The sequence below is a fragment of the Zootoca vivipara genome, chromosome 16 (genome assembly GCF_963506605.1).
Source record: "Zootoca vivipara chromosome 16, rZooViv1.1, whole genome shotgun sequence".
In the NCBI taxonomy this organism is placed as follows: Eukaryota; Metazoa; Chordata; class Lepidosauria; order Squamata; family Lacertidae; genus Zootoca; species Zootoca vivipara.
The window spans coordinates 28,903,438-28,917,569 of NC_083291.1; the positions used below are offsets into that span (position 1 = coordinate 28,903,438).

General features: G+C 46.3%; 1 protein-coding gene across 1 annotated transcript in view; it reads left to right on the plus strand.

Annotated features, from left to right (window-relative positions):
* SIDT1 (SID1 transmembrane family member 1) overlaps positions 1-14,132 on the plus strand; it is a 69,100-nt gene that overhangs the window by 19,293 nt on the left and 35,675 nt on the right. Inside the window, exons 2-8 of the mRNA XM_060269166.1 lie at positions 322-443; positions 778-948; positions 3,013-3,058; positions 8,572-8,673; positions 9,907-9,990; positions 11,167-11,260; positions 12,176-12,247. Coding sequence (XP_060125149.1) covers positions 322-443; positions 778-948; positions 3,013-3,058; positions 8,572-8,673; positions 9,907-9,990; positions 11,167-11,260; positions 12,176-12,247 — 691 coding nt within the window. The remainder of the gene's footprint in view (positions 1-321; positions 444-777; positions 949-3,012; positions 3,059-8,571; positions 8,674-9,906; positions 9,991-11,166; positions 11,261-12,175; positions 12,248-14,132) is intronic.

A 14,132-nucleotide genomic window follows, 5' to 3' on the forward strand; every position in this document is an offset into this window, starting at 1 on the left:
CTTATCTCTCAAATGAGATTATTACATGGGGCAGGTAACAACATATTAAACGTCTATGGCAAGTTCATTGGCAAAATGGAGGCAAGTTTCTCAGAAAACTAATGAGGAGAATGGTGCCTGCAAATGTTTGCCTCATATCCCAGGTTTGACAAATCCTAGAAACAAACTGGTTGTTGTTCTTTAAATGAAATCTGGAACTTCAAGTTCAGAGGCCGGGGGAGCATCTGTTCCCCTTGCCTCCCCATCATGGTTACCCTTGGAGATGACGCTATGTGGGTTTTTAATTAGTGAGTGCTTGTACTTTTTTTTTCCTCTTTGCAGGTGGATGCAGTCCGGGTTAATGTACAGAGTAACTCTGAAGATCTTCAGTATCCAGTCTTGTTTGTAGTTCGGCAGCAGAAAGGAGTGCTATCCTGGCAAGTCCCACTTATTTTTCGAGGCCTGTAAGTAGTTGTAATATTGTCATTGCCGGACTTGGTGTATTTGTTGCTATTCTGTTTAAGGTTTTCCATATTTAGTCCCCTTCATTGAATAGGGGATGAGAGCATATCATTGCATCACAGGTCCCACCCATTGTATCTGTGGAGTGGTGGAAGGATATCTTCAGTGGCAGAGGTGTGTCTCAATTCTGCTGGCATGATGGGGCTCCTGCAGAATCCTATAGCCCTTTCATCAGTGCCTACTGAATATGGATCAATGTGGCTGTTCCCCTGGAATTTAGCATTGTCATTTTTCTTGGGTATGAAGAATTCTGGATTTTATTCTTGTTTTTTTCAGTTACCAAAGAAGTTATAACTACCAAGAAGTGAGCCGTACCCTCTGCCCTTCACAGCCCACACCTGACAGTGGACCTTCTGAGCAGATCATATTTGTAGATGTGGCTTCCATGGCCCCCTATAATGCCGTATACGCACTGCAGGTCACCAAGATTAAGAGCTTCCAACTTATGTGAGTGGTTCACGTTTTGACTCTGAGCTCATCTGTGTTTTTCGTGCTGCATTCACTGTTGCTGTCGGTTACACATACGTATCACCACTGTGACTAGAAGACCGTAGGCTACTTTGAGATACGGTACAGTATATAATTGGTTCAGGTTGCTCTGGCTTATTGTTAGCAGAGCTTGGAGACAGATTCATTGCTGCTTGCTGCAAGGGAAAGCTAGTCAAAAGCATAGGTGCCAACTCCCTGAGGCCCTGGGTGCCCGATCACCTACAAAATTCCCCATGAAGGAGCCAGGCACCCACAAATTTCGGTGTCAAGGCCACACACGCTGCATGGCACCCACGGCCTGGGGCACCCATGGTCACGGGGCCAAGCTGGCACTCCTGGTGGACAGCATCTTCTGGGCAGAGTCCAAGCCTAAAACTTATTTTTTACTCTTGGATACATTTTAGTTGGATCCTCAAGATTTTTGTGGTTTGTTTGTGTGTGTGTGTGTGTGCGCGTGCGTACGTACCTTAAACTTGCAACCCCTCTGTCTTAGATTGTCCTGACATACTGGGTGTGTGCTGGGCCGTTATAAATGCAGACCCCCTTTTATATACATGGAGATTTTCACTTTTCTGCCTTGTGCTATTGAATATCCATGGAAACCCCAGCTGGCTTTTCTAAGAGTTTGCTTATTCAGCCATTGGTAATTTGATTTACTTAAAACACACACACACACACCATTATCACAAAGCATACAAAAAGATAAAGGAAGTAATTGCTTTCCGAAACATTAGTGCAGCTTACAGAGTTGAAACCATAGCTGCCAAGTTTTCCCTTTTCTCACGAGGAAGCCTATTCAGCATAATGGAATTTCCCTTTAAAAAGGGATAACTTGGCAGCTATGGTTGAAACAGACTTGTAGCAAAACGGAACACTATAAATCTGTGGTTCTCAAAGAGTGTAGTGTACCAAACTGGTGTGGAAGGAGAGGATGGCAAGTCTGGTGGGAAGATTCAAGGGCAATCAAACTCATTGAGTTTGTGTACATACATAAGGTACATATGTAAGGGGCTCGTTTATAATTATATTTTGGAAATGACTCATGTTTGGAAATGACTCATGTAGATGCATTTATTTTATACTTACTGGATGTCCCATGATGATATTATAAAGTAATTGTGTTATAAATCAAACACAGCCAGGAGTTGTTCATACAAATGCATTGCAAAATAAAATGAAACAACTTTTGATTCTGGCCCAGAGAAGAAATTTTGAGAACCACTGCTATCATAAACAAATGGGTAAAAAGAGGGATTGGCATATTCCCTCTTGCACTTTTACTCCAACCAAGACTGACGCATTGTGGCTGGAAGGTGGGGTAATTCCTCTGTATTTCCATACAGAAAGTAAATCATATTGAATTGGACAGAGGATGGTTTCAGGAGGAAGGTGTTGATTTTCCCTCAAAACATCTGTAATTTGATCTCTGCTGAAGAAGCCATCACAGTCACCTGATAATTGATCTGTTGCCTTAAGCCAGGCTTCCTCAAACTCAGCCCTCCAGATGTTTTGGGACTACAATTCCCATCATCCCTGACCACTGGTCCTGTTAGCTAGGGATCATGGGAGTTGTAGGCCAAAAACATCTGGAGGGCCGAGTTTGAGGAAGCCTGCCTTAAGTGATGCAATGAAATTGCCTGACTTTTTCCCTCTGAAGAAAAGACCTTAGGTTCAGAGATCACTTTCTTCCATGAAGGGTGAACAGGGTAAATCAGGGCATCTGATTCAAGGAGAAAGAGATGCTTTCATAATCCAGCTTCTCAGTGTTGCTTTGGTACCAACCTGTTATATGCCAAATGAACTGATGAGCAGGGAAAATACCTTATGGCTTTTCTCATTGACTTTGTGGGTGCCTGGCCCCCACGATTATATTATTGTGGGTGCCCAAGCACCCATGGCCCCCTGGAGTTGGCTCCTATGATGGGCTTCACCTTCAAAAACCTTTTGCCTGCCAACGTTCTGGTGTATTTTGGGTTTTATGTCAGCATCCATACTAATCTTTCCCCCCTCCTGTGTTTTCAGGTCGAACACTCCTTTTAGCTTCAGTGCCAGCCCTTCCCAACCTCAGGTAAGTTAAAGTACTGAATGCTATAGATTATACATCCCTCCCCCCAGTGGCAAATGAGTATAATTAGTAGTTTGATTATTAGGATCACTACCTCTCCTTTCTTAAGATGCTGATATGCCCTAATTGCACAATACCATAAAACATTATCTTGTGGCCATTGTAAGTACTGTATTTTCCTGTGTATAAGATGATATTTTCTGCTAAAAAGAATTAGTAAAAAATTGGGGGTCGTCTTATACACGGATGGTGAATGCATGGGGTTTAAAACACACACACACACACACACACACACACACACACCACACCACACCACACCACACCACACCACACCACACCACACCACTTACCTTCCTGCAGCTGCCATGAAGAAGCTGCTAGAACCAGTTCCACCAACCATTACAGGCTGACCTCTGGTGGGATTTGTTCATTCTTTAGCAAATGTCTGGGTCAACAAGTTTCTGCCACTTCTTATTGTCCGGGTTTTCATTTTTGGAGATATGGCAACCCTAAAATATAGATTTTTAAAATTTTGGGTTTAAAAAAAGGGGGTCACCTTATACATCGGGGCATCTTATACATGGAAAAATATGGTAAATAAGCTTTATTGTACTAGCCAAATGCCATAACAAAACCATACAAACACAACCAGGAAAAGAAATATCTATATTATATATAAAAAACAGAGCCACTGCCTGTACCATCAAAATAATAAAATGCAGATGCATTACTGAATGGTTTTGTAGAGTGGGGACGCCACACAACATACAATATTTTAGACCTCTGAATCTCTCTCACAGTTTACTGGTACTTCAATTTTGTCCAGGTTCTTCTTCCTTACCTTTCTTGCTGCCAGTGCAAACAGTATGAGTTGCTGGAGCATTACCGTGTTTCTCCTAAAATAAGACGGTCCTCAAAAATAAGCCATGTCAGGCTTTTCATTAGTAGAATAAATATAAGACATCCCCCGAAAATAAGCCGCTTCGGGGAGCGCAGCGCAGCGCGAAGAGCCTGGTGAGAGGCAGCTGCGGCTGCGGCTGCAGGTGAAGCCCGGGATCTGCGTGGGCGACTGGGGGCGAACGCCCTGAGCGCTGCGGCGGTGGCGAAGAGGCGCCCGATCAGCTGAGAAGTGGGCTGATCAGGCGCCTCTTCGCTACCGCCGCAGCACTCAGGGCGCTCGTCCCCAGTCGCCCAGGCAGATCCTGGGCTTCACCTGCAGCCGCAGCTGCCTCTCACCAGGCTCTTCGCGCTGTGCTGCGCTCCCCGAAGCGGCTCCCGTGCAGCCGCCTCTTGCCGGTTCCTCCGCCGCCTCTTCTCTCACAGCCGCCTCTGCGGCTGCTTCCTGCTCTGCCGATGCGTTTGGATCCTTGGATCACGGCGTTTCTTCTGCTCCCCAGCAGCACGCAAATGGGAGGGCCGGAACCCCGCTGAGCTCCGCAGTATTACGGTATTATTGTGCTTTGTTACAAGGGCAGCCTTGCCATTTTTATTTTCTGCTCCCTGGCTCTCAACGGGTCCCGCGCGGTGTGCTGCTGCCGGCTCTCAACGGGTCGGGGCTCGGCGCAGCATGCTGTTGCCAGCTCCCGCTCGAAAAAATAAGACATCCCCTGAAAATAAGCCGTGGTGTGTTTTTTTGGAGGAAAAATAAATATAAGACGTGTCTTATTTTAGGAGAAGCACGGTAGCAATATTGAACAGCCATAGCACACTCTCCGTGGGTGGGGGAGGTAGCTTTTCTGGACAAACAAGGCATTTACAAAGCGTTCCCTAGGTTCTGTATATAGTGGGCAATGTAATAAATAGTGTTGGATGTCCTTCACCTGTGGTTGCCCACAAATACAAAGTCTATCTGTGTACAGAACCCTGTTATAACGCCCATCCAGGACAGCAGAGAGCATTACTTGTGGCCATTGGAAATATTGTGTTGCATACTTCTACCAGGCTCTTTGCCTGTCCAGGTGCACGGGGAGGCCATGGCCCAAGGAACAAATCATTAGCAAGCAGCACATTCTAAGCCCTAAACCAGGGGTTCCCAACAAAATTTTCTCGAGGACCCCTCATCGAGCCTATTAATTCCTAATCCTAAAATTAAAAAGTGAGAGCCAAATTAAGAGTCTTTTTATATTTTATATTTATACGTTTTTTACAGTTACAACAGAGTACTCCATCAGTATACAGTTAGTTTTAATTTTCAGTTCTTAATGAGATGAACCACTTTTAAACCAACGGTCCATTTTTAACTACGCGAATTGTAGCTTCCGCGAAAAACAACGCTTTGTTTACAAACACTACTGTTTTGCAAAGAGGCAGCGTGCGCCAGGGAGGAGGGAGGGGAATGGAGAAGACAGGGTACCTGCGCAGTAGCGCACAAATGAAGCCGACGCACGCAAAGCATCTTGGGGAGGTGAGCGTTAGTAGAATGTGCGCGCTGCCTCTTTGCAAAACAGTAGTGTTTGTAAAGCGCCACCTAACGGCATACAGCAGAACTACTGCCTCTATCTAATTCTAGTTTTGCGCTAGACTCTGCTCATGCAGGAAGCGGCCAAAACAAAAAATCTGTTATCATACGAAATATATTTAATATATTTTTTAGCATCTTGCGGACCCCTCTGGCATAGCTCGCGGACCCCTGGGGGTCCGCAGACTACCTGTTGGGAACCACTGCCCTAAACTACCTCGGCTCAGTATACCTGAAGGAGCATCTCCACCCCCATCATTCTGCCCGGACACTGAGGTCCAGCCCCGAGGGCCTTTTGGTGATTCCCTCACTGTGAGATGTGAGGTTACAGGGAACCAGGCAGATGGCCTTCTGGGTGGTGGTGCCCACCCTGTGGAACGCTCTCCCATCAGATGTCAAGGAAATAAACAACTACGTATCTGACTTTTAGAAGACATCTGAAGGCAGCCCTGTTTAGGGACGTTTTTAATGTTTGATGTTTTATTCTGTTTTTAATTTCTGTTTATTCTGTTGTGAGCCACCCAGAGTGGCTGGAGTATAATTAACAAGTTGTTGTTGTTGTTGTTGTTGTTGTTGTCACCTTGCAAGAAGTAGTGGCTTGTGTGAGGAGTGGTGGAGAGCAGGAGCTCAGCCTAGCAGGATTTTCTAAGTCTATGAAATGTTCAGACTGAATAGTGGGCCCTGCGGCTCAGGCTTTGTAGCAGTAGGTGGGGCTTTTTTCTGTAGGGTTGCCAGACTCAATAGAGGACAGGACTTCTGTGCCTTTAATTGTCCTGCTCTCTTTTGAGTCTGGAAACCTTAAAGAGAAACTAGCAGACCCTTTGCTTGGAAATTAAACAGAGGGTCTGCTGGTTTCTCTTTAAGGTTTCCAGACTCAAAAGAGAGCAGGGCAATTAAAGGCACAGAAGTCCTGTCCTCTATTGAGTCTGGCAACCCTAGTTTTCTGATGAGGTTCCAAGTCAGCTGGTGGGGCTTGCAATGACGCCCTAAAGTGGCACCTCTGAAGAGCAGAGTTCAGTCTGCATCTTCTTCAGCAGATAACTTGCCTTGGTGGCACAGGACGTAAGATGCTGGAGCCTGGCCTCTGAGAGTCATGTTTCTGGCTACAGTGTCCCATCCCTTCCCTGCTGTTGGTGAATTATGCCCCTTCCTTTTCCTGCCACAACATTTCACACACTTGCAGAGTTCTGAATCAAAACACCATAGCTATGAAAAGCAGCGGAGATAGTAGAGAGGATAATCTTTGTACATTGTGAGAAGCAGAAGTATTTTAGTCCCATATAAGTGCCCCACCCCCCGCTTCAAACATTGTTGCTCATTTTTACCCATGGCTGCAAAGTCCACTTCTTGTTTGATCTGCTAAGGGAGAAAAGCTATTTGCTTAGTTGAAAGGCACCAGGTTATGGGACTGATAGTGGACAAGGGCAAATGTATTAAAAAGCAGCTCCTTCAGTAATAGGGAGCACACAATAAGCAACGTCTCTTTTGGACCATAGTGGAATTCAAGCACCTCTTTCAAGCTTCCACCATCTTTAGGTGTAACAGTCTTAACTCTGTTTACCAAATCTTGCATAAGAAATTCCTACGTACTTAACATTCTGTTTTGGTTTGCTTTGCTTTTGAAGATTTGTATCTGAGCTTGGTTACCTGAGTGTGAGGGCAAGCACCTTGTGAGTTATCTTTTCAAAGATGTATTCTCTCTGGATGCAAATATGTCAATGGACTTTCCTTCATCCCTTTCCTCAGTTAACCTTCAGCCTCAGCCTAGTTCCCATCCCTCCCTTTTCTTCTCTTTTTACTTTATTGTAACAGTGTTAGGGGTACGGTACTTTTAGCAGAGAAGTAGCTCATTAATGCCAATGATAAAGAAATAGGAAGGTTTATATTATTTCCCCCACTGGCTAGTGGAAGCATTTGTGAAATGACTACACTGTAGTCCTCATAGGCCGCAGTAATGAGAATCTTTGAGGAACTGGTTTTTCTGGTTTTCAGAATGATGTCTGCCAGGTTTTTTTTTTGCCAAAACACAGGCTGAGCTCATTCAACAAGAGATGAAATTGTAACAGTAAGCTTTTTGACCCTGTGAAGATGGGTACAAAAGACAGGTGCACTACAAACAAGGAGATTAATGGCCATTATTATTACTATTATTTCATTTTAAATTCCTATCCTGCCCTTCTTCTCAAAGAAGGCCAGAGCGGCAGCCAAGACAATGCATAGTTTGTGTTATTGTGCTGTTGCGATTGTGTGAGTGAATGGTGAATTTTTTCAACTGCATAAACCGAAGAGGAGCACGTGACGGAGCCTAGGAGCGGCTGCAGCTCCTTGCCACATGTGCATGCAGTTTAATCTATGTTTGCCACCATTTAACTGCTCTGAGGTTTTACAGTCAATACCGAGGAAATAAACAGCTTGCTCCACCACTTCATACTGTTTAACTGGAGCTGACCGCAACCACAGCTTGGCAATGCGGAAGTTGCCACTCCTGTGGTCACTCTTGAATTTCTACCTTCACATTTAAGTCTCCAGCCACATGGGTCTGAACCTTGCCTGTGATGGATGCTGATTGGACAACTGCTGGTGGGCGTGGCTCACCATGATAGATCTCAGTATTTATTTCTTGTGAAATTCAACCTTTCCTCTATGTTGGAACTCAAGGCAGTGTGCCCAGGGAGTCTTCCTTCTGGGCACTGAGCAGGTTGAGACTTGCTTACCTTCAGCACACTTTCCATGCCATGTGCCTTCAGACCAATGCTCTGCGACGAGGGACTTGCTTAAGTTGGCAGTAGCGGACTTTGGGCTTTAAAATTTCAGCGGCGCCCTGTACAAAGGCCAAATTTGGTGCCCCTCCAACTCTCGCCTTCTGTTGCTTCCCATTGTTGCAGTGTCCCCTGAGGTGCCCTCTCAGCTTGGAGCCCAATGTGGGCAAACCGGTCACGCTTCCTTCAATTCTCCTGTGAATTTGGGTTCTCCAGTGGGCGTGGCTTTTCTCATGACATACGGATGTTTTTAGCGCATGACAAGAAAGAACCCTAAAATCCTTTCCTTCTTTCCATAGTATTTTCTGTACACGTTCCCTCCAGATGTGGATTCTGTCATAGTCAGAGTGACTTCCGAGACAGTCTACCCATGCTCCGTTGTCTCCATCCAGGATATTGTGGTAAGGTCGTACAGAAAGGCTGTAATAGCCTGGTAGAACATTTTGGTGTGGCTTTCCCAGGCTTAGCACCGCACATCAGTAACTATGTCTGAGGCATTGGGAGCTTTGTCTGGGCTTTTAAGATTTAAATGGTTTGAACTGAGGTCTCATGCCAAATGGTGAGAATATGCTTAGGTGTGTTTGTGGTCACTGGTCAGGGGAATGGCTAGTGACAGGGGCAAAACTAGGCTTTATTTCATCCGGGTCAAAGGCCCAGTTTGGCACCTCTCCACGTGCATTTGTGTACATACACACACAGTCTGGAAGCCTTCACCCGGGCTTCACCTGGGGTAAAAGAACTGGCTATTGTCACATATGTATGCAACAACAGCTGCAGGTGTACTATTAGCCCAGAGTCAGAAAGAAGATAAAGTCCTTACCAGAGAGGAATGACAAATCAAGCTGTTGGACTATGCCAACATGGCAAAACTGACTGGAAGACCTAAACTTCGATAAAGAATGGGGGGAAATTATAATTTATCTAGGAGATCACAGTAAACAGATGAAAACACTAGCAGGATTTTTATAACACAAATATTATGGATAAGATGGAAAGATACAGAATATGGATTGTGGAAAAATATGCAGTTAAGAAGATGTACAATAGGACCCATGGAGGGAAAGGTGGGAAGTCCAGAGATTTGGAGAAATCTCTAAATATGGATATGTAATTTGGGTTGTTATAATTTAATACTTTTAAAACCAAATAAAAAAATTATTATACAAATGAACTGCCTATCCCCTCCCCAAGGTACCGCACTGTTTGTGAGCTGTACACAGTTTCTTCCAGACTCGTGAAAGTCGGTTGTTCTTGGTCAGCTGGAATCAACATGTAATGTTTTAAAATACAGGAGATGGCTTTCGATGTAAAGCAGTCATGTTTAAGGGGAAGTAATCAATTCAGGACAGGTCAAGACAGTACAAACAGGAACTTAGAATAAAGGGCAAACAATCCCATGTGCATTGTGGGTTTTTGAGGGGATACTTACTGAGCTTTTTCACAAAGTAATAGGAGACACTGGTAGAGACTGGAGGCTGCCACATTAAACGGCATCTGCCGTAAATATTGAGAAAAATATTATATGGTGTATATTGTACAGTGCAAAATTGCAGTTCAGGAAAAGATTTGTGCAAGATAACTTTACCAGAGAACCTAAGACAACTTTTTTAACAAGCAATGTCTATCTGTTGCAGTGTCCAGTTTATGATTTGGACCATAATGTGGAATTTAATGGCGTTTACCAATCCATGACAAAACAGGCAGCCATCACTGTGCAGGTGAGTTGCTTATTCTATCCATTAAGCCATTTCCCTGTTTTTCATTTTCACTTTATTATTCTAGCCCAAGGGTCAGCAACCTTTTTCAGCTGTGGGCTGGTCTACCATCCCTCAGACCCTGTGGTGGGCCAGACTTTTTTTGGGGGGGGGGAGGATGAACGAATTCCTATGCCCCACAAATAACCCAGAGATGCATTTTAAATAAAAGCACACATTCTATTCATGTAAAAACACGCTGAGCCAGACTGAGAAGGCGACAGGCCTTAGGCCCACAGGCCTTAGGTTGCCTACCCCTGTTCAAGCCACAGGCAGCTCTAGGTTCAAAAAATGTTGAGCTTAAGACAGGGATGTACAATAGATGGAGAAAGGTTCTATGACCCTCTCCAAGTTTCTATTCTTGTTTTGGGGAAGGGACACGGGTGGCGCTGTGGGTTAAACCACAGAACCTAGGGCTTGCCGATCAGAAGGTTGGCGGTTCAAATCCCCAGATGGGGTGAGCTCCCATTGCTCGGTCCCAGCTCCTGCCAACCTAGCAGTTCGAAAGCACATCGAAGTGCAAGTAGATAAATAGGTACCACTACAGCGGGAAGGTCAACGGCGTTTCCGTGTGCTACTCTGGTTCGCCAGAAGTGGCTTTGTCATGCTGGCCACATGACCTGGAAGCTGTACGCCGGCTCCCTCGGCCAATAATGCGAGATGAGCGCCGCAACCCCAGAGTCGGTCACAACTGGACCTAATGGTCAGGGGTCCCTTTACCTAGGCTTTGGGAAGGAGGCAGGAGAACCTGCCAGAGCCCTCATGTCTCCTTCCCAAAGCTCAGCCCCTTGCTTATCTGGCTTTGGGAGAGCAGCATGAAAGCTAAGGGGGAATGTCAAATGTTGCTGAGGGCTGCCATAAAAGGCCTTGAGGGCCACAGGTGGCCCTTGGGCCACACTTTGGACCACCCTGTCCTAGAGACTTGAGACTTAGCAATAGGAGCCCTCCCAATAGGAGCCCTCCCTATTCTTTGGAGAATAGATCCACTCTGTAAATGTAATAGGTACTGATATCCAACAACTTTGAATCATACAACAGTTTAAGTCTGTCAATGACTTAACTACATCTGAACTACAGAGATCCTCTCATTTGTTAGAAGACTCAGTTTTAAAGATGAATTTTGCTTCTTGTCTTATGCAGAAAAAGGACTTCCCAAGCATGCAGTTCTTTGTTGTATTTGTCATAAAGCCTGAGGACTATGCCTGCGGGGGATCAATACCTTCCTCCATTCGAGGTAAGAGGACTGGAACCAGTATGGTTGGGGAAAGCAGCCCATTCATAAAGCACCATCTTGGACACACTTAGACTGCAATGGCAATGTCCATATGAAATTTCATCAGTTGTCTAAATGTAGTTGGATCCTAGAGAAGCCCAGTAAGCAGCTGTGAAAAGAAGGAAGGAGCTTCCCAGGTTGGGCATCTACTTACGAACCCTATAAATAATATCTGGCCAGAGTTATTATCAAGAGATGATAGCATCTGCACCACATAACTTTCAGTGTGATCCTGCCTTTGATATGTATCAAAGTTCAAAGGAATGTTGCCCAGTTGCCTCTTCAGTGTGTCCTATCATTTTTGTTCCCTAAGCAGTAGTGGATTATGGGAACAATAGCTGCAGTGTGTGTGTGTGTGTGTGTGTGTGTGTAAAAAATGGTGGAAGGTTAAGGGTTTAATGTGCATTTTCACAGCAAAACTCAAACCTCACCAAAAAAAAAAAATCAGCTTTCCTCCCCACCACCACCACCAATCAGCAGTGGTTGCTTGAATTTTGCATATGAAATAAACTTTAGAGTACTTTTATTAATTGGGGAAAATATTAGTTAAAATTTTCCAAAAAGTCTTAAGTGCACATTGAATAAATTCATTCTTTGAAATCACACGGATTCTTGTAATTGATCTAGCATTTGTTGATTTCATTCATTCATTCATTTCCTGCTTTTCTTGAAAAATTATGAAAGCGGTGTCATTCAAAAAGACCAGAGTACAACAATTCCTGTGCTGCATCATGGAGAGGTCCCCAAGTTAGTGAGGGCTTATACAGCACCCCAACGTGTTCTGCCCAGAATAGCCTAAACTGCTGTTGCATGACCAAGGCCACAATAAATTCTTTCTCTCTCCCTGTCTCCCACCCTGCAATCTTCTTACTCTAGGAAAGGCTAACTACACCTGGAACCTGCAGCGCATGAAGAGTCTTGAAGTGACAGTTGTGCCCTCCATTAAAGGTATCTGGCTATCATGTTAACTTCTTCTTATGATGAGCCTCTGAAAGAGAAGTAAACTATTTGGGAACAATGTCCCTGTAGATAGGAGGAGTCTAGAAAGCACTAATGCATCCTATGCCTTTTTAAAATGTGGGGTTTTGGGGGGGGGTATTGGGTTGTTGTTTTTATTTTGATTATATGGTGCTGGAGGAGACTCTTGAGAGTCCCATGGACTGCAAGAAGATCAAATCTATCCATTCTTAAGGAAATCAGCCCTGAGTGCTCACTGGAAGGACAGATCCTGAAGCTGAGGCTCCAATACTTTGGCCACCTCATGAGAAGAGAAGAATCCTTGGAAAAGACTCTGATGTTGGGAAAGATTGAGGGCACTAGGAGAAGGGGACGACAGAGGACGAGATGGTTGGACAGTGTTCTCGAAGCTACGAACATGAGTTTGACCAAACTGCGGGAGGCAGTGCAAGACAGGAGTGCCTGGCGTGCTATGGTCCATGGGGTCATGAAGAGTCGGACACGACCAAACAACTAAACAACAACAACAATTGGGTTGTTGTTTTTATTTTGATTATATATTTTGTGGTTTTATATTTTGATTTTGTTCTGTGAGCCACCGTGAGACCTGCAGGTATAGGGCGGTATATAAATTCAATAAAATAATAATAATAATAATAATAATAATCCTATATAATAATGTCCATGTTGTCCCTGCGTCCAGATGTCCCGTGTGTCCCTGGGTCACTGCGCATGTGCCCCAGGGATACAGGGATTGGACAGCAGAGACTGCGCGCGCGCACTCTCCCCCCACTCTGCCTCCTCCAACCGCCGCTCCCGCCGGAGCGGCGGTTGGAGGAGGCGGGGGGGGGAAGAGTGCGCGCGTCCTTCCTGTCGGCGGCTGGGGGAGAGGAAGGAAGGAGGAGAAAGCGCCGCTTTCTCCTCCTCCGTTCCTGTCCCCCTGCCGCCGACAGCAAGGACGGGTCCCAGGGTTCGGAGAAGCGCTGCGCAAGCGCTTCTCCGAACCCTGGGATGTCTGCTTCCTGTCGGCGGCTGCGGGAGAGGAACGGAGAAGGAGAAAGCAGCGCTTTCTCCTCCTCCGTTCCTGTCCCCCTGCCGCCGACAGCAATGACAGGTCCCAGGGTTCGGAGAAGCGCTGCGCAAGCGCTTCTCCGAACCCTGGGATGTCTTCTTCCTGTCGGCGGCTGCGGGAGAGGAACGGAGGAGGAGAAAGCAGCGCTTTCTCCTCCTCCGTTCCTGTCCCCCTGCCGCCGACAGCAAGGACGGGTCCCAGGGTTCGGAGAAGCGCTGCGCAAGCGCTTCTCCGAACCCTGGGATGTCTGCTTCCTGTCGGCGGCTGCGGGAGAGGAACGGAGGAGGAGAAAGCAGCGCTTTCTCCTCCTCCGTTCCTGTCCCCCTGCCGCCGACAGCAAGGACGGGTCCCAGGGTTCGGAGAAGCGCTGCGCAAGCGCTTCTCCGAACCCTGGGATGTCTGCTTCCTGTCGGCGGCTGCGGGAGAGGAACGGAGAAGGAGAAAGCAGCGCTTTCTCCTCCTCCGTTCCTGTCCCCCTGCCGCCGACAGCAAGGACGGGTCCCAGGGTTCGGAGAAGCGCTGCGCAAGCGCTTCTCCGAACCCTGGGATGTCTGCTTCCTGTCGGCGGCTGCGGGAGAGGAACGGAGGAGGAGAAAGCAGCGCTTTCTCCTCCTCCGTTCCTGTCCCCCTGCCGCCGACAGCAAGGACGGGTCCCAGGGTTCGGAGAAGCGCTGCGCAAGCGCTTCTCCGAACCCTGGGATATCTGCTTCCTGTCGGCGGCTGCGGGAGAGGAACGGAGAAGGAAAAAGCAGCGCTTTCTCCTCCTCCGTTCCTGTCCCCCTGCCGCCGACAGCAAGGACAGGT